At 40.5% G+C, this 27,532-nt stretch overlaps 1 protein-coding gene across 2 annotated transcripts in view; it reads right to left on the bottom strand.

Moving 5' to 3' along the window:
- Window positions 1-27,532, bottom strand: part of LOC147120572 (activin receptor type-2A) — a 165,189-nt gene that overhangs the window by 17,828 nt on the left and 119,829 nt on the right. The window contains exons 4-10 of one of the 2 annotated variants that reach the window (XM_085986670.1): window positions 19,669-19,823; window positions 11,928-11,951; window positions 10,343-10,486; window positions 10,044-10,187; window positions 7,621-7,766; window positions 6,867-6,981; window positions 5,137-5,275 (exon numbers count right to left, since the gene is read on the bottom strand). In XM_085986670.1, coding sequence (XP_085842796.1) covers window positions 5,137-5,275; window positions 6,867-6,981; window positions 7,621-7,766; window positions 10,044-10,187; window positions 10,343-10,486; window positions 11,928-11,951; window positions 19,669-19,823 — 867 coding nt within the window. The remainder of the gene's footprint in view (window positions 1-5,136; window positions 5,276-6,866; window positions 6,982-7,620; window positions 7,767-10,043; window positions 10,188-10,342; window positions 10,487-11,927; window positions 11,952-19,668; window positions 19,824-27,532) is intronic. The other variant, XM_085986671.1, reaches the window with a different exon arrangement.

The following is a 27,532-nucleotide window of genomic DNA, read 5'->3' as shown; positions in this document are numbered from 1 at the left end:
GCCAAAAAGAGTAGTAAGCCTGAGGATTGGGAGGATTTTAGAATTCAGCAAAGGAGGGCCAAGAAATTGATAAAGGGAAAATAGAATGAGAGTAAACTAGTGAGAGACATAAAACAGACTGTAAAAGCTTCTATTAGGTATGTAAAAAGGAAAAGATTAGCAAAAGTAAATGTGGGTCCCTTTAAGGCTGAGCCAGGAGAAATTATAATGGGGAATAAGAAAATGACAGAGAAATTAAACAAATACTTTGTGACTGTCTTCACGGAAGAAGACACAAAAAACTTCCTGGAAATAGTGGAGAACCAAGGGTCTAGCAAGAATGAGGAACTGAAAGAAATTAGTATTAGTAAAAAAAAAAATAGTACTGGAGAAATTAATGGGACTGAAAGCCAATAAATCCCCTGGACCTGATGGCCTACATCCTAGGGTTTTGAAAGAGTTGGCTATAGAGATAGTGGATGCATTGGTTGTCATTTTCCAAAATTCCATAGATTCTAGAACGTTTCCCGCAGATTGAAAGGTAGCAAATGTAACCCCCACTATTTAAGAAAGGAGGGCGTGAGAAAACGGGGGACTACAGGCCAGTTAGCCTGACATCAGTAGTAGGGAAAATACTAGAATCTATTATTAAGGACGTGGTAACAGGGCACTTAGAAAATAATAATAGGATTGGGCAGAGTCAACACGGATTTATGAAAGGGAAATTGTGTTTGACAAATCTTTTAGAATATTTTGAGGTTGTAACTAGCAGAATAGATAAGGGGGAACCAGTGGATGTGGTGTCTTTGAATTTTCAGAAGACATTCGATAAGGTGCCACACAAGAGGTTATTAAACAAAATTAGGGCTAATATACTAGAATGCATTGAGGATTGGTTAACGGACAGAAAACAGAGTAGGAATAAACATGTCATTTTTGGGTTGGCAGGCTGTAACTAGTGGGGTACTGCAAGGATCAGTGCTTGGGCCTCAGCTATTCACAATCTACATCAATGATTTGGATGAGGGGACCAAATGTAATATATCCAAGTTGCTGATGATACAAAGCTGGGCGGGAATGTAAGTTGTGAGGAGGATGCAAGGAGGCTTCAAGGGGATATAGACAGGCTAAGTGAGTGGGCAACAACATGGCAAGTGGAATATAATGTGGAGAAATGTGAAGTTATCCACTTTGGTAGGAAAAAAAGAAAAGCAGAGTATTTTTTAAATGGAGAGAGATTGGGAAATGTTGGTGTTCAGAGGGACTTGGGTGTCCTTTTACACAAATCACTGAAAGTTAACATGCAGGTACTGCAAGAAATTAGGAAAGCAAATGGTATGTTGGCCTTTATTACAAGAGGATTTGAGTATAAGAGTAAAGACGTCTTGCTGCAATTATATAGGGCCCTGGTGAGACTACACCTGGAGTATTGTGTACAGTTTTGGCCTCCTTACCTAAGGAAGGATATACTTGTTATAGAGGGAGTGCAACAAAGGTTCACCAGACTGGTTCCTTGGATGGGGGGATTGTCCTATGAGGAGAGATTGAGTAGACTAGGCCTATATTCTCTAGAGTTTAGAAGAATGAGAGATGATCTCATTGAAACATACAAAATTCTTACCGGGCTTGACAGGGTAGATGCAGAGAGGATGTTTCCCCTGGCTGGGGCGTTTAGAACCAGGGGTCACAGTCTCAGAATAAGGGGTCGGCCATTTAGGACTGAGATGAGGAGAAATTTCTTCACTCAGAGGGTGGTGAATCTTTGGAATTCTCTACCCCAGAGGGCTGTGGAGGCTCAGTCATTGAGTATGTTCAAGACAGAGATTGATAGATTTTTGAATATTAAGGGAATCAAGGGATATGGAGATAGTGCAGGAAAGTGGAGATGAGGTAGATCAGCCATGATCCTATTGAATGGTGGAGCAGGCTCGAAAGGCCAAATGGCCTACTCCTGCTCCTATGTCTTATGTTCTTATGGCAGTGAGGGAGGTTTTATGGAAGGTAGTGAAGTGGTAGTTCCTGACTTTGCCAATGCGTGCACTTTTTAAAACCTTAAATATTTTGAAGGAATTTTTCTTCTCCACTAGTGTAAAATGACCTGGGTTTCTCTGACTGCTAATTGTTGAAGTAGACCCATCAAGTGAAACTGCTTTACCACATTTGGAGATGTGACCACTAAGTTGGAAGTAAACTTCAAGCATGTCATAATCTTATTATAGTCAGGTGACATTAAAGTGCGTATTTTGTAGGTCACCAATGCAGACTCATAACTAAGGAAGGATATACTTGCCATAGAGGGAGTGCAACGAAGGTTCAAATTTAACCATGGTGGTGGCCAAGAGCGTAGAAATAAATTGTATAGGAGTACCAATGGGCAAGTTGAAGAACTTTCACAGCCTGATATGTGAATCTTGGCTCAACAATAATCTTTAACTCTGTAATTAGGGTTGGTGGATGGAGCAGGGGGAGTGAGGCTGGTCAGATGGCTCTTTCGGGAGGTTGGCACGGGGCATGATGGGAGGCGTGGCCTCCTCTGTGCTGTATGATTCTATGAAGACCATGACAGAGAGTGTGTGTGTGCATGCTAGTCAAGATGAAGGATGACTGACCTGGGAAATGGAAGGTTTATTTTACTACTTTTACATGCCTATCTTAAGTTAACTGTCTGCATTGCTGCCCTGGTGGTTTTCTATGCTGGCTGGCCCAGGCTTTGGCCAAGAAAGGCTGGGGTCAAGGGAATTGTGTAGGAGTGTGTTGTGCCTGAAGGTTGGGATGGTGGCACTTTTATATTAAAAAAAAAAAATGATTTGGGAATGGAACGCGTGGCCATTTGGTTGATGATAAAATTGGTCCAGTTCTCACAACAAAGTATGTTGGTTTGGGAGAATTTGGAACATATGAACAGGAGTAGGCCATTCAGCCCCTCGCCCCTGTTCCGCCATTCAATTAGATCATGGCTGATTTGTATCTTAACTTCATTGTATCACCTTGATTCCATAACCCTTAATATCATTACCCATCAAAAATCTATCACTCACTTTTAAAATTTTCAATTTACCCCCAGCCTCAACAGTTTTTTTTGGGAGAGTGTTCCAGATTTTCACTAGCCTTTGTGTGAAGAAGTTCTTCCCGACATCAGTTTCTGGACTGAGTGCAGAGGAGGTTTACTAGAATGGTACCGGGGTGATGGACTTCAGTTATGTGGAGAGATTTGAGAAGCTGGGGTTCTTCTCTTTAGAGCAAATAGGTTATGGTGCCATTTAATAGAGGTGTTCAAAATTATATGGGGTTTTGATAGAGTAAATAGGAGAACCTGTTTCCACAGGCAGGAGGGTCAGTAACCAGAGGACACAGATTTAAGGTAGTTGGCAAAAGAACCAGAGGAGAATCATTTTTTTATTTTTACATAGCGCAGCGATGATCTGGAATGCACTGCCTGAAAGGGTGGTGGAAGCCGATTCAATAGTAACTTTCAAAAGGGAATTGGATATATATTTGAAAAGGAAAAAATTGCAGGGCTACGGGGAAAGAGCAGGGGAGTGGGACTAATGGGATAGCTCTTTGATAGAGCCGGGACAGGCACGATGGGCCAAATGGTCTTGTTCGGCGCTGTATGATTCCATGATAACTCTGGTTAGCTGGTATGAATGTTCAATGGGAATTGTGTTGCACACTCACCTTTTTATATTTTTCAGGAAAAAAACTTGTGGAACTAAATTTATGGTACAGACTATGGAACAAAATATAAAACTTGTGTTTGGAAAAAAAAACACATAAGGTCAAGAAGTTCTCAGAAAGCTACATACAAATGGCTGTCCCTGATGGGACGGTGATTGTCCGGTGTGGTGTGAGATTGAGTGATACAGATCAGCTTGGACCCTTGGTTTAATCTGTGATCTGCAGAGCCATTTTAAATGACAGGGGAACTATATAGCAGCTGGGAACTGAAGTAATTTGCTCTACACAGAAATAATACTATTGTGGGAATGAAATGAAGAGGAGAACAGTTACATGGACCCAAGTTGCATTGAAGTGGAGTAAAAGCAGTAAAAGAAAAAAGACTTGCATTTATATAGCACCTTTCACGGCTGCTGGCTGTCCCACAGTGCTTTACAGCCAATGAAGTACTTCCGAAGTGTAGTCACTGTTGTAATGTAGGAAATGCAGCAGCCAATTTGAACACAAGCTCCCAAACAGCAATGTGATAATACCCAGATAATGTTTTTTTAAAAAAAAATGTTGATTGAGGGATAAATATGGGCCAGGACACCGGGGAGAACTCCCCTGCTCTTCTTCTAAATAGTGCCATGGGATCTTTTACGTCCACCTGAGAGAGCAGACAGGGACTCCGTTTAACGTCTCATCTGAAAGTTGGCACCAGTGCCGCGCTCCCTCGGTACTGCATTGGAAATGTCAGCCTAGATTTTGTGCTCAAGTCTCTGAACTTGAACCCATGACCTTGACTCAGAAGCGAGAGTTCTAACACTGAGCCACGGCTGACACCATTCAGACTGTGCAGACTGCCTTATGCAGCCCAAAAATGTGTCAAACTATACATTTTACTACTGCATGATCATTTTAATTGCACTTAAATTTACTATTGAAGTGTCAAATGATGAGGACAGGTTGCATAAACTCAGCATGTATTCCCTTGAGTATAGAAGACTAAGGGGTGAGCTGATTGAGGTGTTATGACGGGGTCCGATAGGATAGACGTAGAGAAGATAATTCCACTTGTGGGAGACCAAAGCTAGGAGCCATAAATATAAGATAGTCACCAATAAATCCAATAGGGAATTCAGGAAAAACTTCTTTACCTAAAGAGTGGTTAGAATGTGGAACTCGCTACCACAGGGAGTAGTTGAGATGAATCAAATAGCATAGATGCATTTGAGGGGAAGCTAGATAAAAACCATGAGGGAGAAAAGAAGGATATGCTGATGGGGTTAGATAAAGAGGGATAGGAGAAGCATAATCGCTGCATGGACCAGTTGGGTTGAATGGCCTGTTTCTGTGCTGCGAATTCGATGTAATTAAACTTTTCTGTACAGGTATTGAGTACCAGAGAGACAGTGCCTGGGAGAGTTCCACAGAAGGAAGCAGAATACAAAGCTTCATGATGGATATCATGTGTAAATAGAAGCAAACTAGACTAACCGTCTGTAGCTGTACACCTTGATGCCAATTCCCACAGCACAAGGCCCACTGAGTACATGTCTATCCTGAGGAATGCATCACGCTGGAAATTTATGGCACCTTCCAACACCTCTGGAGCCATGTACCTTCTGGTGCCAACCTTGAATGGAGAGAAAAATACATCTTAAAAATCTCTAATATGCCTATTTTTTATTAAAGTTTAAAAAAAACTTGCATTTATATAGCTTAATTTCAGGTCCTCAGGGCATTTCTAAACACGTTACAGCCAATTAATTGCTTTTGAAGTGTCATCACTGTTGTTTGGTAGGCAAATGCAGCAGCCAATTTGCACACATCAAGGTCCCACACACAGCAATGCAATATACATCAGTTAATCTGTTTTTACTGGTGTTGGTTGGGAAGATATTTTAGTCAGACAAAAATTTTCACACGTTCTTCCCCAAATCCAAGAATCATTACATGCATAAAATTAAACTGGCAATAGTAGTCAGGATTCCCATGAATATTGAGTCACATCAGACTATATTTAAGTTTTGGATAATTTCACTTAGCAACACAAGAAACTGACAGGAAAGGAATGAAGGAAAACTTTATATCCACACTGTACAAGCACCATTATGCACAATTTGAGAAAATACAACCACAACATGTGCTTAAAGGGAAAGGAGAACTAGTCTAGTTCTGTTCAAAGTACTGACCCAATACCCCCAAAAAGGAGTGTTAGAAAATACATTACCAGCTGCAATTTTCTGGCTTAACTCAAAAAATCTCCCAATGTTGAGTATGCAGACCTACCTAGCTCGCAGTGTTTGCCCCAGGGTTGGGCATCGCTAGATTGGCTCCCAGGCCAAATTTGCAGCCCCCCATTGAAATTAAGAATCACTAGGGCTCCATCCTTCTGACTTCACTGGAGAAGCCGAAGGGGCAAGGAGGTCCAAAATTGGAGGTCTCCATGGCTTAAAAAAATTTCCCCACTAGTAACATTTTTAATTTTTTGGAGATTGAGGAAGTACTTTTGTTATCAAAAAAATAAATTTGCACTCACGAAGATGAGGGATGTTGGTGCTCAGGAATGGAACACTGCTAAGTAACCGAGTACATGTAGATGGAGAATAAAGCTCCTTCTACTCTGCCCCAATAATATTCCTCAGCCCCCTTAGAAGAGTAGCTCTAATGTACTGTGTGGCTTTTACTCATTTCACACACTAGGCACCCAGGGAGTTGCCAAATTAAGGGCAGTTTTATGGTGTAGGCCCAATCTCATTTCATATAGGACTTTCTAGTCAGCAGACAGAAAAGGCTTCCCATCAGTCTGAGGTGACAGCCAATGTCTAACCCACTGGACCACCGGTCCCCCCAGGGAGTATACTTTGAACAGAAAATACTTTCTCTAGACTTTTCTTCACCTTTTTACTGATAGAAAACAGGTTGGGGAGTGGGGGGGGGGGGGGGGGGGGGTGGGAGAAAGAAACATTTATGAAGCTGGGTTGGTGAGTTACAAAGTTTAAGAGCTATAAGGCTGCTCATCAGCAAGTGCAATCAACTCAGGGATGTCTCAACTTCAAAAGGTAGTCAAATTTCAGATTTGGGTCTATACCAATTTAAGTAAACCATGGCATTTGTGACTACTTTAAAAAAGTTTTAATGCATTAGTATAGCTTAAAATGTATGCTCTTTGAACATGCTTTATACAGAAATTCTTGATTAAACCACATTTTAATAGTTCATACCTGGCCATGAGTATCACCTGCTGACTTCCCAGCTTCGAATCTCAGAGCTAAACCAAAGTCTCCTATACAAGCTGTGAGATTGTTCTTCAGCAGCACATTTTTACTTTTGAAGTCCCTGTTCAAACAGGACAGATATATTAGTACTTACAAAATAAACTAATACAAATATCTCATCAGTAAATGTAGATCATGCATCCACATTACTTCAAGAAATAAAATTTACTTTATGTAGTATCTTATATTGCAGAAACTTCCCAAAGTACTTCATATACAATGGATAATTTTGAAATGCAGTAACTTATGTATGCAAATGTGGCAGCCATTTTGCACAACTGCAAGATTCCACAAACAGCAACAAGGTGCATGGCAAGTTGATGTTTGTTTTGGTGATGGGAGTTGAGAAATAAATGTTGGCCAGGACATCAGAACTCCCCATTTGAATAATGTCACAGGATCTTTAACGTCCACCCAAACTTACTAGAATAGGCAGTCAGGACCTTGGTGTAATGTCTCAGCTGACATTGCAGCACTGTCACTACTACAGATGTGCGCCAATCTAGAAATATGGTCAAGTCCTGGAATATGGCTTGAACCCATAATTTTCTGACTCTGAGGTGAGTGTGCTACCAACAGAGAGAAGCAGACCAAGAACAATGGCAGCACAAGAAAGGAAACAAGACTACCAAACTGTCAGGATGGTCCATTAATGGATTTTGGACCAGATTCCAAATTTAACTGCTGTTAACAGGCATACCTGTGAGCAATAGCAGGTTTGTGTCCATCTTTTAAACCAGGTTTATCTTCGTGAAGATAAGCTAGGCCTCTGGCCATGCTCTCAGCAATATGGCATAATTCATTCCAAGTAACCACATTAGCTTTCAGATAATCTGTCAAGGAACCCTGAAAGGTACACAACAAAGCAAATACTTCTGGTAACTGTAGGCTTCAAGAAGGGAAAATCTTAGCTCCATAATTTTCTTCAAATTTCTAACAGGTAAAGTGATGGGCATGACATTAATCTAAATTACATTTAGATTTACTTCAAAAAAAAAATGTTTTATCTTCACATTTATTTTTAATTCGGTCCTTTTTAGGTTTCCTATAACACAAAGTTAATCTTCGGGCCAGAGGGTGGGTCAACAAGCAGCAAGCTTCCAGTTCTGCTTTGTAATCAACTACAAATGCTTGACCCATCCTCCAAATTTTGTGCAGAGAAATTTATTGCCCCATTTGGTGCCTCCTGAGTGGATCAGCTAAAATTGTGACTGTAACACAAGATCAAACAACTTTAATGATTAAAACTCTTCCATATTCCCTTTTTGTGTGTGCAAGAGAAAGGATCTCAATCATGAATGAGATTGAATCGGAGCCAATTATGGTCTAGCTCTCGGTCAATTCAACCCCCCCCCCCCCAAGAAAATATACCATAATTCCATCAGGTCTAACATTACACATTTTGAAAATTAGGTGAAAGTTAACGTGTAGGAGAAAACAGCAATTCCATAATATTTCATCACCACTGATCAAAAGCTAGAGGAAGGAAGATCAATACAAGCAATAAATTATACAAACTGCAAACGTTTAGGTACAGTTTCCGCTTTGGGCGCAATAGACAATCAAGGCGCAAATTGTGCCCAAAATTGCGTAAGTGTTCCAAAGTGATGTTAGGGTTCGAGTTTCTGCTCAAATTCATTTGCATAATCACAAACGTAAAATCTTCCATGAACCAGCGCAATCGGGGACTGTTTTGGAACGCAATTATTTATTTTTTCCCCTCGTATTAAAAAATATTCCTCAATATATTTAAGAGTGGCTTTATTAATACAGCTGAAAATGGGTTTCACACAAAAAGTAAGCATTTTTAATAAGTGTCTGGTACACCACCTGTGTGTAACCCAAATAATGGAAATTAAAAAAACTATATAGAACCATATGCTAGTTTCATTAGTATACACTAGCCAGTTTTAGTAAATTTAATTTTTTTTAAACTTTTCAAAAGGTGCCTATTAGTGCCCTTGCGCCTAAAAAAACTTAATTTTAAGAGCCTTCTCGAAAGGCCAAAAATGGGCACAAGTAGTGGAAACTCGCCAAGGTGATTAATTTGATCAGGGGAGCACGGTCAGTTTTGTGAGCGGGGCCAGCTTCTAGCATGATTTTTTTTTTTTTTAATAAAAAGAGCAGCGCAAAAGATTGCAGAATCTCTATTTGCACTGGACGTAACTTGTGCTTGAAATTCCACGATCGTTTGTGCTGGTTTGGCCGAAACTAGTGGAATCTCTACCCAGTTATGTTTAAAAAACACATTTTCATGATGGCAAGGAATACAATTTTTCTTTAAATGCATATATGTATTTTAAACAATTTGTCACCGGAGCCTCAAAATATGCTCCAATTCCAGTGGTTATCTATTCCAACACACTGCATCCATTCACTCACATTTAGTTCAAGCTAACGATTTCTAAAGAATTGTGATTACATTTTTTTCATCGATCCTGCATTTCGTTCTAACCAACTTGGTATTTCTAATTATCACACTTGGAGTTTCTAATCTTAAGACTTGACAGGTCCAGGGAAATTTCAGCTCACATACTGGGGCATTGAAATAAAAGAATCATATATTGTAGAAATGCCAGGATTAGCTTTGTTACAGTACTAACTCTAATACACTTAAAACATAATGTCAATTAAACATTAAAAAAAAACACCACTAATTCTACCCATCAACCCCATTCTCTGCTCTTTAAAATAGAATTCTATCGATTCTAATCTGTGCTTGTTTAATTCCTTTTTATAGCAAAAAGGATTTATTAAATCTTTACTCACTTTGGTTCTTCCCCCTTCTGACTCCTACTTTTAAGATTGGGGGGCTTTCAGTAGTTTAAAACCACCTTTGAAGGCATCATTAATGTCACCAGATCAATCTATCACCTGTTTTAATGCATCAAAACAGGGCGTTTACTTGTCCCAGCACCAACAAGTTCCTACGGCTGAATGAGCATACTCATCAGTTTGAGCCTTACAGTACCCAGAGTAAATATATCTGCAGTGCTGGAAGGGTCAGTTATTTTAGTGATGGCTACGCAGATTACTTTTGACAATTATCATGAATCAAATTCTGTTCCAAGTATCGTAACAAAACAGCCAAAAAGTACTGTCTCCCAAACCACAATACTCTACCTTTTCATGGAAGGAAGATATCAACCACAACTCCACGTCTATGTTTGTGCCTCTTTTCTCTGCACCAATGAAGTGCAAAAGATTTTCATGGTTCATTCCAGGTTGAGTGTATATTTCATATTCATTTTGCCAGGACTGTTTGTCCTACAAAAACAGAAACACTACAGCATTGTAAAATATTACCGAACACATTGTCCTGTACATATGAAGATAAATATTGGAATACAAAGGTTATCTTCCACCCCACCCCCCCAAAACAGGTGGGGGGAAAGTGAGGAGAGAATAACGAAGCACTGTACCTGAATTGGGAATATTTTAACTGCCACATACTCATTCAGCAGTTGAGCCTTCCATACACAACCAAAGCGCCCTCTGGCTTTAATCTCCAGTAACTGCAATGGTTTCAGACCAAGCAGAGGAGAAGGTGGTGTTGGCCCTGGATCCTACAATGGAAGATTGCAAAATAGTTCTAAGAATGAGTTGACAATTGCATATGAAAGCATCAAAGCAAAGGAAAGATCAATATCAGAATTCTCTCCCTAAAATTTCTGCTCAGTATTTTTTTCTGCAGTAATAATGCAAAAAAAATTATAACAGTTTGAGTGGTATGCAAGCTAAATGCTATGTCCTTTGAACTTTCTTTTAAAACAATTTGAAGAAGCAAAGATAAAAAGGTGAAGAATTTCAAGTGATCATAAAAAAGATCATATCACTTAAAATCTATTGCACATTAGCCAATTCACATTTAGAATTTTCCATTATGAAGATTTCTACCCAAAGATAGTTTCTTATATTCATTCATCAATTAGATTCTGCCTGGTTATTCCCCAAACCTGAAACCCGAACAGTAAATATCACTATATACCATACAAGTTTATTTCCTCATTACACTATAGTATTATAATTTTGAAAAATCAATTTTCAATATAGCACATCAAGTTGGTACCATGAAGTAATACAACAGTTTCATACTAGGGATTCCCCACATATGCGGCCCCACCCTGGATGTATTGTAAAGGAGGACAGTGAAGAAAGGCTAGATATTATTGCATAGCAGAAAATATGGGTGGCTACACGGGGAAATTTTCATGCACGGCCTAATAGATAGTTTATAGGAGTCACTGTCCAAAGAGCAGGTTTTTTGGCTACCTCATCAGCAATGAACCAGACCGGAGAAACGGTTTTACAATTCTCTCTGTGCAAAATGACCCAGTAATGATTTAGTTAATAGAAAGCTTTTCCACAAACCTCAAAAGCCTAATCAATTAAAGAGACATTGCAAAATGATTGCTACCTTCAGGTTTTGCACAATGAATCAAGTTAGGTTCAATGGAAAAATGTTGAAATCAAAAAAATGACAAAGAATCCATACACGACAAAATCTATTTATAATTGAAGGGCCACAGACAGCATTCCATCTCATGCTCCAAACTGTACAAGGAAGTTGGACACAACTTTTGTGAATTTACTGTATTGTTACTATAATGAAAATTATTTTATACTATTAAACAAACAAACAAACAAACAAACAATCAGTAACAAAGGTTTTCAAAACTATTCACCAGAGGTAGAGGATTTAAAGAGTTAGGTTCAGAATTGAGAATTTGCAGCATTATATTCTAATTCTGTAGTTAAAATAGCTATAGGTTAAAACAGGCTTTTTAGAAAAAGAACTATACAGGGTACCACTATTTCAGTCAACTATGTTCACATAATATACCTTTTGATTCTAAAAAAATATTTAATTCTGAAAATAGAATGAATGGCCTCATGCAGCAGTGTTGCTGTTGAAATAAAAATCTTCCTTGGTGCATTTGATATGAAAAAAAATGAATGCTTCAGATAATCTAATTTTAAAAGCCTTAAGAGTTAAACTTATCTTACCTCTATCTCTATATGAAAGGCATGCTTGAGAAAAGAAAAGCAAAGTAAATTACTGTTGGAGAAAGCATGAAGCCAAAACAGATAAAAAGTAGTTTAAGCAAATGATAAATGTTCTGGGAGGGGATATGATGTAATTTTACTATATAACTGCCATCTGGTTTCAGTGGTTGGCACAAGCTAACTTGCAGACCCATTTCAATATCTGCAAGATGAAAATATGGCACATAATAATGTATGGTTGATGCTCTCTACAGCACTACACTAGCGCACACAAGACAGAAAATTGTTAAAAGCTACATAGAGTGTGAAAATGATTAAATAGGCAAAATTATTTCAAGCACCAAAATCACATCCAAACTCTAATGTTTCTAGAAGAGTATCTTAATGGTAGATTCAGGACTACTGTGACTCTAGTTTCTAAAAAAGGCTCTCACTAATATTGATTGAAATGAAGGCGGATATCCAAACAAAAACAAAACTAAGGTGCTAAATTAGGACTGTACCAGAAGTTTAGTCATGCTGATTTAAATTGTTTAAAAGCTTCAAATTAAAATTGCTTTATGAGATAGGAGGTAAAGAATTGAGAGTTAAGAAAATATAATGGGCCTGAATTTGAGGTCGGAGGCTTCCCGCAGGCGGATGCCTCCGAACCGCAATAAAACTACGCACCTACCTTATGGTCCTGGATCCACAGAGACTCGGGCTATTGGGCCACTAAGTGTACGCATGCATTTGGCCCACATATCCCAGGGGCGCAGGCGGTTCGCAAGTGTCCCTGGGATCATGTGGGCCAGCCCAACCAATCAGAAAGGAGATTCCAATTATGCTTATGGGGATGTCATTTATGTACAGAATCCCCATAAGCTTAATGGGAATCACCCAAAAAATACATTTTAACACTAAAATAAAAAAAATTCATTACAGGAAACTGTGCTATCCGGCACCGACGGGACCGAGCTGTTGCCGTTCCCTCAAAACTGCTGGACACTCCAGCGCTAATGTTGAAAGATATGGAAGCTTCTGAGTTCCGTATCTGTCAACAAACCCTGTTGCTTACAGCTTCTAAACAGTTCAAGCGTCTCTGTAGCTTAGCAACAGCTTCAGCAGACCTTGCAGAGCTTGACTGTTGAGGAAAAAAGCAACGAGAAGAAAAAAAAACTAACGAAAACGGCACCTGATTTTTGCCGGTGGCTCGAGCATTCCGGACAGTTAGCCTCCGGATAAAACAAAGTTTCCTGTACATGTTTAAAATGAATGAAAATACAATTTAATTAAACATTTAAAACAAAAATTTAATTTTTGGGAAAAATAAATTTAAACATTTTTCAAGGGGCCAAAAATAAACTTATTTTACAGGTTTTTGAATGTTAAAATGATTAAAAATTTTATTTTAATATTTATTTTTACCCTTGCACTAATAAAAGGCGGCCTTACGCCTGCTTTTACCAGGTGTAAGTTTCATGGGCATTCACTGGGCAGTAGTTGGGCATTCACTGGGCAGTAGTTGGGCAAACAGCCCAACTCTCTGCCAGCAAATATCCATTACCCGGGGATGCGGAGGATCTTCTTGACAGATTGCTAGTTCTGGGTTTTCACGCATGCACAGCGCATGCGTAAACCCGGAACTTGCAAGCACTTGTCATAGGCCCTGGAAAATCAGGGCCACAATTTTTTTTTTTTTTTTTTTTTTTTTTAAATGTAGAGCATTGATAAAATCAGTGGACTGCACAAGAGTTACCAAGTTCAAAAGTATAAGGGAAGTGAATCAAAAGCTTATATTTAGAAGTCCTTTTAAACTGTGTTAATATAGGGATTTTCACACTATTAGGCTGCAATTCCAACTACTTACCCATTTTTGTAAGTGCTTATAATTGGCATCCTTTTTGATTAAATAGAAGTTCTAAAAACATGTTTTACAGTCTTAAAAAGATTCCATTTCAAAGGGTGAAAATTCAGGGAAAATACTTTTTATGCATTTCATATTATTTATATACTGTAACGTGCAATGCACAAGTCACAACTTCATTAAAACTAAAAGGTGCAATTTAATTACTGGCACAAGCAATTGTTTGCCAAACTAAAAGTCACGGTTGTGACTGAAAGTAATTTCTGTGGAACCTATTTTTCCCTGCAGAAAAAAGTTGTTAAATTATACCTCGATACAGCATTAAAAAAAAAAAAAAAAAAATTGTCTCTGTAAATAGATGCACTCAAACGATGCCAGTCAAAAGATGAATCTGGAGTACATCTGAAACTCCGTATTCATTTGAGTGCAGCTAGTTCACTTTCAGACTAATTAGATACTGGCACATTATTCTGAAATCTGTCCGTACAATTGATTGGGAATGCAATTAAAACATAAAGTTGATAGTTTGGAAACAAATTTAACTATGCTCAATTGAATAGCAGATTGTTTTCTTTACAGGAATCATCTATTGATTGGAGCCAGCATTTTTTTAATTATTCATTCTCAGGATGTGAGCATTACTGGCCAGGCCTGAATTTATTGCCAATCTCTAGTTGCCCTGGTTTTGCAGCGGTTTGATATACCACTTCCAAGAACAGTTAAGAGTCAGCCATGCTGGTGTGGGATTGGAGTCACATATAGGCTGGACTGAGTAAAGATGACTAGTTTCCTTACCTAAAAGCCAGTTGGGAGTTTATAATAATCAGCCAGTTTCATGGTCACTTTTACTGATGCCAGCTTTTTACTTCCAGGTGTTTGAAACTTAATTCAAATTCTCTCAGATTGCCATGGTGGGATTTGAACTCTCATTCTCTGAATTACTAGTCCAGTAACAGAGCCATATTCACCATCATACCCAAAGAAAACTTTACAGCACAGAAACAGGTCCATACGAGCCTCCTCCCACCCTTCTAAGCCCATCAACATATCCTTCGATTCCTTTCTCCCTCGTGTTTATCGAGCTTCCCCTTAAATCTGGAACAAGTTTTCCCTTTTGCAGTTCCCAGTCTCAAAAAAATGGCTTCCCAGTAAATGTTGTGTGTAGTATGGTACTAATCCATGAACACTAGAAAGGTAACCCAGCTGATAAAGCAAAATGACTATGGATTGAAACTTGTGGGTTTGGGGAAAAGGGGGAGGAGGGGAAATAGAGTGAGGGGAGGGTGGGGGGGTGGGGGAGATTGAGCAAGAGGGAGGGTGAAAAAAAAAGGTGCTTTAAATGTCTGCAAACATTAAAAAAACTTTTACTGTAAATTCACACCAGACCACATACGGAAAAATTTGGACATCTTAAAAACTATATGGAGAATGCTCTTCTTTCTCCCCTCGGATAGATTTTCACTTTGGGCAGTGGTGGAAAATGGGTGGTAGTGGATCGGCCACCCCACTAGAACTTGCAGTGATTAGAAACCCAAAAGTGTGGCGCCATCTACAGGGGATCTGGGACCTGTGTGAACAGGACAGGTCTAGACAGACTGGATGCAGAAGGAATGTTTCCCTTGGCGGGTGAGAACAGAACTAGAGGACATAATTTAAGGATAAGGGCTAAACCATTTAGGACAGAGATGAGGGGGAATTTCTTCACTCAGAGAGTGGTGAACCTGTGGAACTCATTGCCACAGAGGGCAGTGTACGCCAGCTCATTAAATATATTTAAGAGGGAATTAGATATATTTCTACGGGCAAAAGGGGTTAAGGGTTACGGAGAGAAGGCGGGGACGGGATACTGAATTAAAGGATCAGCCATGATCTCATCGAATGGCGGAGCAGGCACGAAGGGCCGAATGGCCTACTCCTGCTCCTATCTTCTATGTATCTATATATGTATCTATGTAACAGGGAAAGCAACGGTGTATCTCCTTAACCAATCAGATTGAAGAATCGTTAATGAGCAGCGCAGAGTCTGAACCAGGAAGTGCAAGTTAGAATAGTTAATTCAATGACAGAAAGCAAAATAACAAGAGAAAGATGGGATTAAGAGAGTGCGATAAAGGAGACAAAGAAAAAGTAAAAGAAAATTGTAAAGGTTATAATTTAAAAAAAAATTCCTTTGAAGGAATGAGACTCCACACTTGTAAAAAATTAATTTTCAGTGCTAGAGAGCTTGTTTGGCAGTAATTTAGACTTATCACACCGTTAAAAATTCACTTACACTTAAATAGACAAGCCGTAGCTTTTTCTGGTGTGTTTAGTGGTTAAGTACCACAACGTCACGCCCTTCCATGTATTTAAATGCGGATTTTCTTGGCAATACTCTCTGGTATCCGGCACCAACATGGTGCCGGTTGATTAAAAATTCCGGATGACGGAGAGGGTTATCTACCGAGGCTATTTTTAATAAACAGAGTCAGACTCCTGTTAGAGGTGTTCGGACTTCCGACAGCGCCAGGAAGCCGAGTAGTGGCAGTTTGGAGAACTACCCCCACTGACTAACTCGGTCACCGCGGGAGACTCGGACTCTGCAACAATTCCGGTTATTGAGGTGTTTTCGGAGTATGAATTTTGCCGGTTAATAGAGAATTCCAGATATTTAGGTGCCGTTTAAACGAGAGTTTCCTGTACTGTTACAGTGCAGCTTTTGGAGGAGCAGGGCGACTCAGACTGCAACTTCCTGATTTCTGGGTTTAACTGTGCAGGTGCAGTTGCTGGAAGTTGCTGTCCAATTTGGTCTTTAATAACTGTGAGCGCTGATAGTATCACTTATTTTTACTGCAAAATCCTAGCCAATAAAAGTCATGGTCAATGTGGTCCCCTAGAATTGTTCTGATCGCCTAAGGATCGGAGAGGAATTTTTCAGATTTCCCCCTCCAATTGGCCTTGGATTTTTGATCTGGTTTTTCGCCTCTCCCAGGGGATTACATGGCAACTAGGTGATAAGGAGTCTCTTGATGGCATCTCAACTGTAAGGGACAGGTTACGGGGACCAGCTGGTCTTTTCCTATCCAAACATTTTGTAAATTTGTATGTTTTTAAAAAAAAACTTAGCACTTTTTCCCCTCCCATATAATATTTTTTTATTTACAGATACTTGTTTACCAGGACAATTTGTATAATGCAGAATCAAATTCTGTCTTCCATGGCACCTGTTAGGAGGAGGATAAAAGGCCACGGTTTCTGAAGGAATACAAATTTAGGTAACTGAAATAATTAGCTATAGAATGATTTGCAGTGCCGATTATATCCTTAGATCAAAACTTAAAGAAACCCTAACCCTATTACATGCAAAACCTCCAGTAAAGGGCATACTTTACAATTTGGGCTGGTCACCTAGAAAAACTAGTCAGGCCATGTTTTGTATTGCTCACCTTGCTAAGTAAACGAAAATAGCAGTATCAATAGTGTCCATGGATGTAAATGCTAAAAGGACCAGCCCACCTACATTATGATGGTAGTGGAGAGATGTAACGGGTGGAGAGCAATGTTCCCTCTAAATTGTCTTTGTTGTGCGCAGCCTGTTAATTTCAATGCATGGTCACTTTAAATTTCGGCGCATGTGCAGTATTTCAAATGGAAAAGCTTGAGCGGCCTGCACGGTACCTTGCAGATTACTGCGTGGCTGCGCATTGGTTGAGAGGACAAAGGTCTTCTGTAAATGTCGTTAACAGAGCGTTACAAATTTTGGGTCTGCCTTCAATACTCGCTCAGGTTCAGAAACGTCTGCGTCTCATGTTCAGGAATGTGCACATGCTGTGTAACGTGAGGGTGTAACATCAGTATCCTCGTGATCTGAACTGGACATTATTTCTTTCACACATGCCCTCGTGCACTTCCCCAATCTTTCAGTAGGTGGACTGAAAACATTTACTGAGACAAAACCAGATACAAATTGGTAAGCTGCTTTATTTTACAGACAGCTAGTGAATGTACACATTGACAGTTACATTCAAAGCTTACTTAATTTAACTTCAAACTCCTCCTTGAGATGAAGAAAAAAAATACTAAACCACACCACACTATCCCACATTAGTGAGCGAACTGAACTTTTCCTGGTTTGCCTTGTGGTTCTGACTGGCCCAAAGCTTGAGCAGAGTTGAGTTTTCTCTCACCAGCTGGGCTTCCTTCTCAGACTGACTGACTAACCACGTGTCCCCTATGCTGAGGTAATGAAATGCTCAGCCGACCCATTTTCTGTTCAGGAATTTGCCAATAAGCCAGTCAACCAAACAGACCACCTCTTACCCAGAAGTATATTCTAAGCAGACAATCTCCTGATGGGTATCCCAAGAATACAGTCTCTCATGTATGACCTACTGGTAAGCCGGAAGTGAGATAATGAATTACTTACTGTCCCTGATCATTGTGGAAAACAGAAAGGATAGCTGGCTCATTAACACAATCAATCCCCTCCGTCTTAGCAGCTGTAAGCAGAACGTTAAACCTGTGACCTCACTTAACTTTAAACCTCAACACTTCAATGTAACTCATTCCCAAATTTGTTGTGTTGAAAATGGTCAAAAAAGAAAATCCTGAATTGTGACACTTACCTTGGATGAAAGTTCATTGACTTTAGACAGACCACTATTCTATCACTATAGTAATACACTGTATATTAATATATTTTATTAATATATAAATTGGTATTTAGCACAGAATTTATGTAGACATTACAAAGCAAAAAAAATTAAAATCTAAACTTTGATAAACTTATCTAAGGAAAGAATTACATTTCTACAAATACAGAAATAAGTACAGCTCCAGGCTACAAGGTCAACTGAATGTATTTTCACAAACAGCAGAGGGCACTAGCACCTTATAGAATTAATCCTAACCGGTCCAGCAATGACCAAATTCTGGTAACCTGACATGCAGCAAATGCACCAGTCTGTCATTTTAAGATTATCTTATTGCCGACCAGTTCTGACAAAGCATCTACATTTGAAACATTAACTGAGTCTTCCTCTTAGAAATGACAACAACCCTGTTCTCCCAACACTTCAGTTTTTATTTCAGATTCAAACCTCCAGTATTAGCATTTTCTTCTTTTTAATTATAGCCTGCGTCTTACTTCTGTTGGCTTCGCTTTGAAGTGGTCGCACTCAATACAGTCACGGAGAAGTACTTATACTATTACTACCATTATTACCATTTATATAGCACAGCTTCAACAGAGCAACAAACAAGGCCAAGAAGCAAAGACAGGGAAGATTAAGGTTGCGCAAGCCCAGTATACGAACACAATGTGCGCATGTGACATCTAACTTGTGCTTGCTAAGTTATACTGATTCTACTCAAGATGCTAAGGAGAGAATAAGGAGGCTTTGCTGCTATTCATTCAATGGGCTGTTCTTTTGAGGCTGGTGGCAAAATTATGTTGAATGATCCATTAACCAATTCAATTTGCTTTAAACCTTCAACTGTATAGACAGTGATTACACTTAGGATAACATAGGAACAGGAGTATGTCATTCAGCCCTTCGAGCCTGTTCCGCCATTCAATAAGATCATGGCTGATCTGTATCTTAACTCCACCCACCTGCCTTGGTTCCATATCTTTTCATATCCTCAAACCCGGTTACAACTGGGTAAGAGAATGAAGAAAGGGGAGAAAATTCTACAAGGCAGAAAATTAATAAAGACAAAGGTGTTGATTTCAAGAACTGTCGCTCCTGGTAACGAGCTCTGGTTAATGGTAACATATATCATGAATTTGGACAACAAGTTCAGCATTCCAATGATTTTGTCTCAGTTTATGGATGGAGCTGCACACCAGAATTTCCAATAATGAATTAGAGTATGCAAAGATGAAGTATCAAATAAGAGGACTTGAAGCCATACCTGAGTTGGTACGAGTACCGGTGGATATGCCAACTTGTGATGTCTATACATCCAGAAAGAGAATAACACAACCACAGCAAATCCCATGATGGGTACCAGTGAATAAAGCAAAGTGTTGAACAGTGGTGGTCTCTGTGTAACCGGGTTTGACGTTGCTGCGGAGGAAAGGAGAAAATAATGAAGAGTTTTGTAGGAAATATTGCAGCCATACCCACAAACAAATTCTAAAGATTTAGGAGGATAGATTTGGTTGGTTAGCGCCTTCAGGGGGTTGCTAGGAACTTAGCGCCCAAGCGCAGTGATTTTAGCGGCGTTCACAATATTGACTAGTCGTTTTGCGGCGGCACTAAACACTACCGCCACGATATCCTGTGCCTGCAGATCATGAGGTCAGTCAAGCGTGCAACGCCCCTGTAGCGCCCCAGACCGGGTATTGAAACATAGACATAGAAACATAGAAGATAGGAGCAGGAGTAGGCCATTCGGCCCTTCGAGCCTGCTCCGCCATTCAATGTGATCATGGCTGATCATCTAAATTCAGTACCCTGTCCCTGCCTTTTCCCCATATCCCTTGATCCCTTTAGCCTCAAGAAATATATCCAACTCTTTCTTGAATATAGTTAATGAACTAGCCTCCACCGCCCTCTGTGGCAGAGAATGTCACAGGTTCACCACTCTCTGGGTGAAGAAATTCCTCCTCATTTCAGTCCTAAATGGCTTACCCCTTATCCTTAGACTATGACCCCTGGTTCTGGACTCCCCGGCCATCAGAAACATCCTTCCTGCATCTAGTCTGTCCAGACCTGACAGAATTTTATAGGTTTCGATGAGATCCCTTCTCAATCTTCTAAACTCCAGTGAGTATAAGCCCAATCGACACAATCTCTCCTCATACGTCATTCCTGCCATCCCATGTATCAGCCTGGTGAATCTTCGCTGCACTCCCTCCATGGCAAGAACGTCCTTCCTCAGGTAAGGTGACCAAAACTGCACACAATACTCAAGGTATGGTCTTACCAAGGCCCTGTACAACTGTAGCAAGACATCCTTGTTCCTGTACTCGAACCCTCTTGCTACAAAGGCCAACATACCATTTGCCTTCTTAACCGCCTGCTGCACCTGCATGCTTACCTTCAGCGGCTGGTGCAGAAGGACACCCGGGTCTCTTTGCACTTCCCCTTCTCCCAATCTATTGCCATTCAAATAATAATCTGCCTTCCTGTTTTTGCCACCAAAGTGGATAACCTCACATTTATCCACATTATAGTGCATTTGCCATGTTTCTGCCCAATCACCCAACCTGTCCAAATCGTACTGGAGTTTCCTGACATCCTCCTCGCAGCTTACCCTCCCGCCCAGCTTTGTGTCGTCTGCAAATTTGGAGATATTACATCCAATTCCCTCGTCCAGATCATTAATATATAGTGTGAACAGCTGGGGTCCTAGGACCGATCCTTGCGGTACCCCACTAGTCACTGCCTGCCACTCGGAAAACGACCCGTTTATTCCAACTCTTTGCTTTCTGTCCGCCAAGCAGTTCTCTATCCAAGTCAATACCTTGCCCAATCCCATGTGCCTTAATTTTGCACGCTAATCTCTTATGTGGGACCTTATCGAAAGCCTTCTGGAAGTCCAAATACACCACATCCACTGGTTCTCCCTTATCTATTTTACCAGTTACATCCTCAAAAAATTCCAGTAGATTAGTCAAGCATGATTTACCTTTTGTAAATCCATGGTGACTTTGTCCGATCCTGTCACTGCTTTCCAAGTGCTCTGCTATTACATCTTTTATAATAGGCTCTAGCATTTTCCCCAATACCGATGTCAGGCTTACCGGTCTATAATTCCCCGCTTTTTCTCTACCACCTTTTTTGAATAGTGGGGTAACATTAGCTACCCTCCAATCCATGGGTACCGTGCCAGAGTCTATAGAGTTCTGGAAGATGACCAGTAATGCATCTACTATCTCTAAGGCCACTTCCTTAAGTACCCTGGGATGTAGACCATCAGGCCCTGGGGATTTATTGGCCTTCAGTCCCATCAATTTTCCTAGAATATAAGAGCAAGGAGGTTATGATGGAGCTGTATAAAACACTGGTTAGGCCACAGCTGGAATACTGTGTGCAGTTCTGGTCGCCACACTACAGGAAGGATGTGATCGCTTTGGAGAGGGTGCAGAGGAGATTCACCAGGATGTTACCAGGGCTGGAGCGCTTCAGCTATGAAGAAAGACTGGGCAGATTGGGTTTGTTTTCCTTGGAGCAGAGGAGGCTGAGGGGGGACATGATTGAGGTGTACAAAATTATGAGGGGCATAGATAGGATGGATACTGAGGAGCTTTTTCCCTTAGTAGAAGGGTCAATAACTAGGGGGCATAGATTCAAGGTAAAGGGCGGGAGGTTTAGAGGGGATTTGAGAAAGAACTTTTTCACCCAGAGGGTGGTTGGAGTCTGGAACTCACTGCCTGAAAGGGTTGTGGAGGCAGGAGCCCTCACAACATTTAAGAAGCATTTGGATGAGCACTTGAAATGCCATAACATACAAGGCTACGGACCAAATGCTGGAATATGGGATTAGATTAGACAGGGCTTGATGGCCGGCACGGACACGATGGGCCGAAGGGCCTCTATCCGTGCTGTATAACTCTATGACTAACACCATTTTCCTACAAATACTGATTTCTTTCAGTTCCTCTCTTTCATCAGACCCTATGTTCTCCAGCATCTCTGGGAGGTTATTTGTGTCCTCCTTTGTGAAGACAGAACCAAAGTATGTATTTAGTTGGTCTGCCATTTCCTTGTTTCCCATTATAAATTCCCCTGATTCTGACTGTAAGGGACCTACGCTTGACTTCACCAATCTTTTTCTCTTCACATATCTATAAAAGCTTTTAGTCAGTCAGTTTTTATGTTCCCTGCAAGCTTACTCTCATATTCTATTTTCCCTTTCTTAATTAATCCCTTTGTCCTCCTTTGTTGACTCCTAAACTGCTCCCAATCCTCAGGATTATTGCTTTTTCTAGCCAATTTATATGTCCGCTCCTTGGATCTTATGCTATCCCTAATTTCCCTTGTTAGCCACGGTTGAGTCACCTTTTTTGTTTTATTTTTATGCCAAACTGGGATGAATAAATTCTGTAGCTCATCCATTCGGTCTTTGAATGTTTGCCATTGCCTATCCACCGTCAACCCTTTGAGTGCCATTCCCCACTCAATCCTACCCAACTCGCTCCTCAGACCATCGTAGTTTCCTTTATTTAAATTGAGGACCCTTGTCTCTGAGCCAACTACTTCATTCTCCATCTTAATGAAGAATTCGATCATATTATGATCGCTCCGACCCAAGGGGCCTCGTACAACAAGATTGCTAATTAATCCTTTCTCGTTACATAATACCCAGTCTAAGATGGCCTGATCTCTGGTTGGTTCCTCGACATATTGGTCCAGGAAACCATCCCGTAAACACTCCAGGAATTCCTCCTCCACAGTATTGTTACTAATTTGGTTGGCCCAATCTATATGTAGATTAGTCACCCATGATGACTGCTGTGCCCTTATTGCACGCTTCTTTAATTTCCCTTTTAATGCCATCCCCAACCTCCACCTTACTGTTTGGAGGTCTATATACCACGCCCACTAATGTTTTTTTCCCCTTAGTATTTCTCAATTCTACCCATACAGATTCCACATCATCAGAGCTAATATCCTTCATTACAATTGTATTAATCCCTTCTTTAACCAGTAATGCTACCCCACCTCCCTTTCCTTTTTGCCTATCTTTCCTGAATATCCAATACCCCTGGATGTTGAGTTCCCAGTCTGGGCCATCCTTGAGCCACGTTTCTGTAATCCCAACCAAATCGTATTCGTTTACCTCTATTTGCGCAGCCAATTCATCCACGCTCCTCGTATTAAGACACAAAGCCTTCAGGCTTGTTTTTTTAAACGCTCTTAGACCTATTAGAATTATTACTTACTGTAGCCACGTTTGATTTAAACCGTTGATTTCTCTGACTGCCACTTTTGTTTTTCTCCTTCCTATCTTTTGCTTTTATCCCTGTTTTCCTTTCCTCTGTCTCCCTGCTCAGGTTCCCAACCCCCTGCCATTTTAGTTTAAACCCCCCCGAACAGTGCTAGCAAACCTCCCCGCAAGGATATTTGTCCCGCTCTGGTTCAGGTGCAACCCGTCCGACTTGTACAAGTCCCACCTTTCCCAGAAGCAGGCCCAGTGATCCAAGAAACTAAAGCCCTCCCTCCTGCACCAACTCTTTAGCCACGCATTCATCTGCTCTATCCTCCTATTCCTATACTCACTAGCACGTGGCACCGGGAGTAATCCAGAGATTACAACCTTTGAGGTCCTGCTCTTTAATCTTGCTACCTAAATTCTTGTTGCAGGACCTCATCCCTCTTCCTACCTATGTCGTTGGTCCCAATGTGAACCACGACCTCTGCCTGTTCACCCTCCCCCTTCAGAATGCCCTGCAGCCGTTCAGTTGCGCCCCTACCTTAGCGCCTGCCGCTAGGAACGACAGGTAGAGGGGAACATTTTCAAGTTGGGAAGGGGCTGGGGGAGCGCTATTTAAAGGCGGGCGCTTCCTGCCTTTTCTTGTCAGCAAAATTTTTGGTACCCGCAGGTTGAGACACACACTTCTGGAGAGATTTAACGCTGTCCTAAGGAGTTTTAGCCCTCAGCACCACTTTTGAGGTTCCTAAGTGCCGAGCTCTTTCCCTGGGCCTATCCATTAGTGCTTCCAACACAATTGCTTTAGAGGTCTCTCCCAGGCCAAAATTCAAGGCAGAATGAGCAGGGTGTGGCTGGCCAGCAAGATGGCCCCTCCGCTTTAAGAACTGGACGGCGCCGGTCTGGCTTCCATGGTAACTGACATTGCCTAGCTTCGGTAGCGTTCGGAGGTAGCTCCTCGTTCCGACATTTGCACTTGCGAGGTGTGTAGCGCCTGATTTAGCGCTCAAATCACCTCCGGGGCAATAGAGGCAAATTTTGCGCCCGGCTGATATTAGTGCCCCAAAATTGGCAGTACCAAATTTTTCCCCCTTAATCACTTCAACAGCTCTCAGCACTGGTATGAAGTAGGTTTGAAACTCTTTTACAATACAGAAAACTTTGTGCTATCTGGCACCCACGGGACCGAGCTGCTGCCGCCGTTGCCTCAAAACTTCCGTACTCTCTAGAGTTAATGTTGAGAGATACGGAGATTCTTATCTCCGTATTTGACAACAAACACTGTTGCTTAGCAACAGCTTCTAAACACTCGGGTGTGGCCCTAAAGCTCTGTAGCTGAAGCTGTTGCTATAGCTACAGACCTTGCACAGCTTGACTGTTCAAACAAAGCAAAAAAAAAACAAAGAATAAAAAACGGTTGCTGATTTTTGCCGGTGGCTCGAGATTGCCGGATAGCTCACCTCCGGATAGCACAAAGTTTCCTGTAACTTAAGTGTCCCATTTCAGTTACTGTATACATGACTCCAGTTTATAATTAAATTACTAACCAATTGTGAACCTCAGATACTAAACTTCAGCTGTTTAACCTCAACACAGATGAAGGATTTTTTCATTATAGCATGACAATTCAGTTAGCATCGATACATGTGGAGCAATTCCAGCACGTCTATTCTAGAATCTAAACCAGAATCTAATGAACGGAATTTAGTTATGAAGTTTATTAAAAATCTGATACAAATTGATTTTAAGGCAATTACTGATGTTGGTCCAAGAAATAACCGTAGTTCAGGTGGCGTGGGCTTTTACTTTACTAAACAGTTCCTGGAATATCACATAACATGTTTGAGGAGCCATTTAACTTGAAAGTGGATTTCGAGCTTACGGTTTTATCCCCAAAACAAAATCTTGCCTAGAATTAAACATACCCTTAATCCTACTAATACTGATTCTTCAGCAGCAGGGCAATATTTGTTTCTCATACATGGGACCAAAAGAACAGTGGTTACCAATTTAGATTTGCACAAACAGGGCCAATGTTTGCATGGGAGGGAGATAGGAAAAGGAGAGAACCCAATGCTGGGTACAAATAGCCACAATTTCAACTCTCTCATCTCTTCCCACAAACCTACTATTTAATGGGAGTTAGAAAAGCCAAAATGTATATAAATAAATTCTGTACTTTTGTAGGAGAAAACAAGGCCCTACATTTTCTGGAAAACAAGAATAATGAAATTCCACACACAAATCATCTTATTGCAAAACATTTCAAGGTGATTTAGCAGCAGAACAGATCACCACTCGTCACCAAAATGCAGAATGGAACTTTATCATGAAAATCTGCTAAAAGTGAAATTATGACAATGCTGACTGGTAACACAAATCCTGGCACTTCTGTATTCAGAATTTTGTCATAAAACTAGATATTGGAAGGTACACCAAGTTCCCCAATTAAAAAAAAAATGTTACCAAATTATTGTGCGAAGTTCAGCATGCTATTATTTATCAGTGTTACAGGTTCTTGCTCAAATGGCCTATATTTCCGTAAGCAGACCACATTCCTTACAAATCAAAAATCTGTATCTTGCACTTCCTCCCTTGCAGATAACACAGCCTAGATCCAAATATTACTAACTGCAGTAATCTGCACAGTAGAATGTACATACAATGGGCCGTAATTTGCAGCCCCTACGGGTGCGTATGCGAGGACCTCGCAGGTTCCGGGTTTAAGCATGCACTAAAACCCGGAACTTGCGATTGGTCAAGAATTTGCATCCGTGGGTGGAGAGTTGCACTATTTGCCCAATTTCTGCCCAGCGAATGCCTGTGAAATTCTTACACCTGGCAGTGTAAGAAAGAGTTTTAAAAAACATTTTATCAATAATTTATGCATTTAAAAACTTGTGAAATAAGGTAAGTTTATTTTTAGCCCCTTTAAAACATGTAAATTTATTTTTCAAAAAACTTAATTTGTTTTAAATATTTAATTAATGCCATTTTAAATGTGTGATTTTTAAAATTTTTATTTGAAGTGTAGAGGTATTTTTGGGGGTATTCCATTCATACTTATGGGAATTCCGTATGTACAGAAACCCCATAAGTATGAATGGGGATTCCCCTTCTGTCATTCGTTGGGCCGGCCCACGTGATCCCAGGGGTGCTTGCGAACCACCTGCGCCCCGGCGCATGTCGATGCATAGAGGCCCAGGAGCGCAAGCCTTCGTGGATCCAGAGGCAGAAAGTAAGTTCGTAGATTTTTTGCCGGTTAGAGGAATCTGTCCGCGGAAAGCCTCCGACCGCAAAATCAGGCCCAGTGTCTTCAGTCTGCTGCACGACAGAAAATACTATGTGCAAAATCAGATTTGTATAGGCTAACTCAAATATAGAACAAAATGAATATACGCTACAGCCCAATAAATATATACAAAAGACCTTGAAACAGTCTATCCTTTTTCAAGCTTCCCTTCATTTCCAGTTACAAAAGTCCAGCAAATAATTCTTCCAGGATCATCTTTCATGACTTCCTTTGTGGTAACTTAAGCGTCAGACAGCGACTAGAGCTCCTCAGTCTTTCGGAAATCTAACAGAACATAACGCAAAAAAATTCTCTTCTCTTACACCATTAATTCCTTTGAAAGTGGAATGGTAAATCAATCAGGATCAAAATAACAATACCATTTTGACACCTGAAAAAAGTAGAGATTCTGGTAAAATTTCTATAGCAATTAGACAACCATAAAGCATGGACTGCTAATGAGAAGGTGAACACAGAGTTTGGAATCTTAGCTTCACACAGCATCTGCAGCAACAGGATTGTGTGACATCTGCTGACATTCTCAGTTATCAAATTCACAACAAACTGAAACGCACAATCCACACCTAGATCAAACGATTATATGGC

This window comes from Somniosus microcephalus, chromosome 4 (genome assembly GCF_052327205.1).
Source record: "Somniosus microcephalus isolate GS21.2 chromosome 4, FLI_Smic_1.0, whole genome shotgun sequence".
Classification (NCBI taxonomy): Eukaryota; Metazoa; Chordata; class Chondrichthyes; order Squaliformes; family Somniosidae; genus Somniosus; species Somniosus microcephalus.
The sequence above is the reverse complement of the archived record's forward strand: the minus strand, read 5'-3'. Positions and strand labels throughout refer to the sequence as shown.